This window comes from Amia ocellicauda, chromosome 1 (genome assembly GCF_036373705.1).
Source record: "Amia ocellicauda isolate fAmiCal2 chromosome 1, fAmiCal2.hap1, whole genome shotgun sequence".
NCBI classification, from domain to species: domain Eukaryota; kingdom Metazoa; phylum Chordata; class Actinopteri; order Amiiformes; family Amiidae; genus Amia; species Amia ocellicauda.
In genome coordinates this window covers 15729859-15734284 of record NC_089850.1, presented here as the reverse complement: position 1 = coordinate 15734284, position 4426 = coordinate 15729859, and the positions used below count along the sequence as shown (strand labels likewise).

Here is a 4426-nt window from a genome sequence, read left to right as displayed (position 1 = left end):
TCACACTATATTGATGAAGAAAAGTAAGCACCATGGGTAAATCTGGTAGAGAATGTGTAGCTTTACACTATGCGACTTAAAACTTATGATGGATAAAATGTTACCACATGTATAAAAAAAACAGAATAAAAGCATCCCCTGTCCACAGCACTCCTTTTACTTTTATTGGCAACACTTCCAGAGAAAAAAAAAAATCACATGCTTACGTTAGATAAAACAAACAAAAAAATGTTTTACAAGTTCCAAGATGACTGAATAGTCATAAAACTAAAAAAAAACATTTTTAAGCACAACTTTAAAAACAAATATTTTATTTCACCGCATAATGTTTAGCCTGTACACATTACCAGAAGGCTAGCAGTTGATATTAACTCTAAAATCAGTAATGATATATTGAATATGTATGTTATATGTTACAGTGCACACATGCCGTCGTGCCGCCTGCCCCTGGTGGCCATCGGGGGAATGCCAGGTCGAAGTACAATCAGATGCTGGAGGTTCTGGGAATATCCTGACTGTCCGCAAGGTTCAGCTTTTGTCTATAAAAGTAATCAGTTAAGGATCCTAGGAAGTGCATTATTTCAGTACCACAACAGTCAAAACGTGAATGATATGGCAGAAGCTCATTCTATGTGACTGTTCGCAAGTTAGCAACACTAAGGGCTGTAACAAAGCATAATTTTGTCTTTTGAAGGGTACAAATGCAAAAGAAGGTGGATTAAACCATCAAATTGCAATAATTTAATAATTGTCATAACTAAATTTAGGTCATCGTAACTACTACCAAATTTATATTTAAGAAAACTAATCTTACAGGTAGCACATAAAGATTAAATTGAACATTTACATCTGGTTTAAACTAGGTTATATGGAATGGTAATCCTGTTTTTAAAGCTTAAATAACAAAAATGATATAGATACAGTGCCTATAGAAAGTCTTCATCCCCTTTCAAAATATTCACCTTTTGTTGCCTTATAGCCTGGAATTAAAAGATGATTCTCTGATCTAAGTTCTCTTTCTCTGTTGTGTCAATTAATGTATAGGCACCGTGTTTCCATTGGTGAGATATACAGGGAGTTTTCCTTTCACAAAGCTCGACTTCCAAAGATAACTAAAACTAAGATACTGCTAAAAAGAGGGGCATAGGAACCAGCTCAGACTGGATCTGAATCGGAGGATGTTACAGCTACAGGTGTTTCTCAACACCATTACATCACGAATTATGTCAACCGCACCAAGACTGTATAAGTATCTTGTTTGAACCAAGTATCTGTGAGTTCTGCCTGGCAGTTATAGAGGGCGAGACTCTTTGTGCACATCGAATGAAGAGGAATAATTTGCTTGTATTTGTGTCTCCTGAACCCCCACAACATCCTCCATCTGTGTTAGATTGAATTGATTCACATGATTTCAGGTTAAATTCAGCAGCAGGTTCCCTCTGCTGGTAGTGATTTTCAAAGCAAAGACACAAATCATGAGCACCAAGGAGCTTTCAAAAGAGCTCCATAAAGAACTTTACACAGAAAAACCTCCAAAGCTTTGACACACAGCTTTCAGGTCACAGAGAGAAGGGTATACATATTCTCAGCCATGTCTCTTAACTTGTGGTCTAATTTACCTTTTTGCCATCCATATAATGAAAGGATACATTGAAGAACTCAGCTCCTCCAACTGGAAAACACAATTATGAGAGTTAAGCATAGAAGAGAGAGAATATTTAGACTTGTGAGCAGAAGACACTACAGGGAGTTTTACTGGACAAGGCTGTTGGCAACTCCTCCTCCTCCCAACAGACTAAGCATACAAATAACTGGGATTTACAAAGAAATATCTATTTAAAAAAATATACACACTAACATTCAAAAGCAGTTTGTCCAGGTTGGAGTCACTAGCTCCCTTCCTTTGGTCCTCTGGCATTTCTTCCACCTCGCCGTAGAGGTCAAAGTGCAGGCGCGCCAGCTTCTCCTGCATCTCCCTCACCTGTTCCATCTGATCGATCGAGCACTCGTTACCTGGACAGAGAGAACCATGATGGGGCGGCCGGCTGCCTTGATTTTCATTTTTTATTTGATGATATAGAATGAGAAAAGATAGGGGTGAAATGTACTAAAGTCACAGACAGCCTGCAAACCAGTCAGAAGTATAGCAAGACATCTACTCAACAAATGCCAATCATGTGATTGTGGTTTTTAAAAAGCCTTGGAGGCGATAATGGATAGCAAGCATCATAATGAGATGGTACAAATGCCAGCAGCTCGAACACAATTACAATCGCAAGAATTTCTAATTAGCTTTTCTACAAATTTTTCAAGTCTTACTGGTTCCTCACATCTCTCTGAAATCCGTAGGTTTCTCAACAGTGAAAGAGCGTCAATCTGTCGCCTCAATCAAAAATTACTGGGTCAACATTTCCACCACACTTTTTGAAACGTTCCAAATCACCCCCCCCATCTTACGAAAGACGTGATCACACAGACGTTATTTACAAGCTATACGGGTGAAATCCCACTCTACAACTCGGCAGCACCCCCTCCCTCGCTCAACAACTCGGCCGTAGCTTCCGTAGGAGTGCTGTGTGCGACAGACTAGAGGGCTCTTCCAGCGATTGTTTACCGAAGGCCTGCAGCTTGCCAGAGTGGAAGTCGTTGAGGAGGCTCAGCAAGCCCTTCTCCATCTCCTGGACGTCAGACACATCCGTCAGGAAGGAATGCTGGATGGGGGCGGCCTGCCCACTCTTCCCGGTGGCCCCCTGGAGCCTGGACTTGTCCCTGGTGCCTCTGAAACGCAGGCACAGACCCGGGGTTTCACATGGAGGACGATCAAGGCAGATTTAACAACATTCCCGGTATATAGATTTGATATAGAATAACAGAAACGATAGACCCATTTGAAAACATGCCATCCAATGAATAAATCACCTGCTTATCCACTCTCCTGTTTCTGTCCAACACACACGACACAGTGCTGACATACCTGCGCAGCTTGGCTTTCTGGCTGGAGTGGGTGCCCATGTTGGAGAAGCCGACCCCTCTCCCCGAGGACACACTCTTCCTGCTGTTGACCGGCGGGGCTGGCTGGTTAGTAGAGGCTCTGGGGCTTTTTCGTTTTAACTTCTTCTCCTCCATTTGGTCACTCTTTTATTGCACTTCTCCCACCAGCCTTTCAAATACCAGTATTTAAGAGATCATCAATGTGGGGTTAATACTAGGATGCTGCTGTAGCTGCGAACTGAACTAGATCAGAGGAAGTGTGTTAAGGACAAGGTCAAGTGTCCTTAATCCTTTCTGAAAACACAGACAACAAGCACATTTCTTCACATAGTCTAACTTTTCCAAAACATGACTTCCACTTATAACATGAATGCTACAACATTCAAAATGAAACGTAGAGTTTGAATATTGAAAAGAATGGAAGATGTCGAATTGTTGTGATTTTTATGGAGGATAACATCTGTGCACTAAATAAAATTGTTCCACATTTGTCTACAATTATTGCAACTTTACTGCAGAACTAGGATTTGAATCATAGGCGCATCTAGGACCAATATGTCAACTTCATAATCATCATAATTAAAATAAAATAATAATTGTATTAGAGACACAACGTTAATTAAACCCTGCGCCATTGCAAGGTAAACAGTTCATATTTGATCCGACACAACTTCTTCCCCGGGAGCAACATCAACAGCTTCATTCCCTTTAATCCCTCCTGTACCTATAGCTCAGCACAATACCTTCATATTTCTGTTGGTTATGAAGAAGTTGTCGGTGTCCTCCAAGACATGTACCTGCTTCTAAATATAATACTTTTATTAGTTCTTCACATCCCACTTCCGCACTTCCGTGTGTACCTACGTCACGAAAGGCCGAGGTGCATCATGGGGATTGTAGTCCTAGATATTAGAGCGATTCATCCTTCATTTTCGACAGAATAATTAAATGTCGTAAATACATTTTAAAATTGTAATACTGCAAACATGTTGAAATTGGGAGTATTTCTGTTTTTTCTTCTCACTTTTTGAAACTGCTTCTGATGGCACACTGTGAAGCAAATCATCTCCAAACCCCTAAACTATACCACTATCAACCTTGTTGGATTGCAATCTGCAATTCTTCCCCACACGATCAAAATGAAATAATTTAATGCATTTATAAATATATATATAAAAACATAATTTATTTAAATAAGACGTACCAGGATTATATAACACTGAGATAAGTTCAGGATTCTTATTGAAATTAAGGTTTGTTTTAATGTTAAAAATGAGGTGGGTGGTGTATGGAGGATAATGTGTGCCAAAATAATAAAAAAGATAACTAAATATAATACGAAATAAATTAATATATAATAAATAAATACATAACGAAATACATAAATATATAAATAAATAAAAACGAAATAAATAAATACATACATATATTTCGA

The 4426-nt window shown here is 39.2% G+C and overlaps 1 protein-coding gene across 4 annotated transcripts; it reads right to left on the bottom strand.

The window, feature by feature from the left end:
- Positions 1-136: 136 nt before the first annotated feature.
- On the bottom strand, positions 137-3866 carry ccdc28a (coiled-coil domain containing 28A). Of its 4 annotated transcripts, none has more exons than XM_066694349.1 (6): positions 3735-3866; positions 2975-3234; positions 2615-2778; positions 1859-2049; positions 1650-1672; positions 137-539 (listed from the first exon to the last, which is right to left on the bottom strand). In XM_066694349.1, exons 2-6 carry the CDS (start codon positions 3124-3126, stop codon positions 485-487), a joined length of 585 nt encoding a protein of 194 aa, XP_066550446.1. In that variant the 5' UTR covers positions 3127-3234; positions 3735-3866; the 3' UTR covers positions 137-484. The 4 variants fall into 4 exon arrangements, with proteins under 4 accessions (XP_066550446.1, XP_066550524.1, XP_066550373.1 ...); XM_066694427.1 differs by having other exon boundaries at positions 2975-3229; XM_066694276.1 differs by having other exon boundaries at positions 2975-3160.
- Between the last annotated feature and the right edge of the window lie 560 nt (positions 3867-4426).

Excerpts from the sequence above, each read along its gene's own strand:
- ccdc28a (XM_066694349.1), bottom strand. The coding sequence starts at position 3,126 with ATGGAGGAGAAGAAGTTAAAACGAAAAAGCCCCAGAGCCTCTACTAAC. Across the intron at positions 1,673-1,858 it reads TGGACAAACTGCTTTTGAAT|TTGGAGGAGCTGAGTTCTTC; the intron begins GTTAGTGTGTAT and ends TGTGTTTTCCAG. Across the intron at positions 540-1,649 it reads GAGGAGCTGAGTTCTTCAAT|ACAAAAGCTGAACCTTGCGG; the intron begins GTATCCTTTCAT and ends TTACTTTTATAG.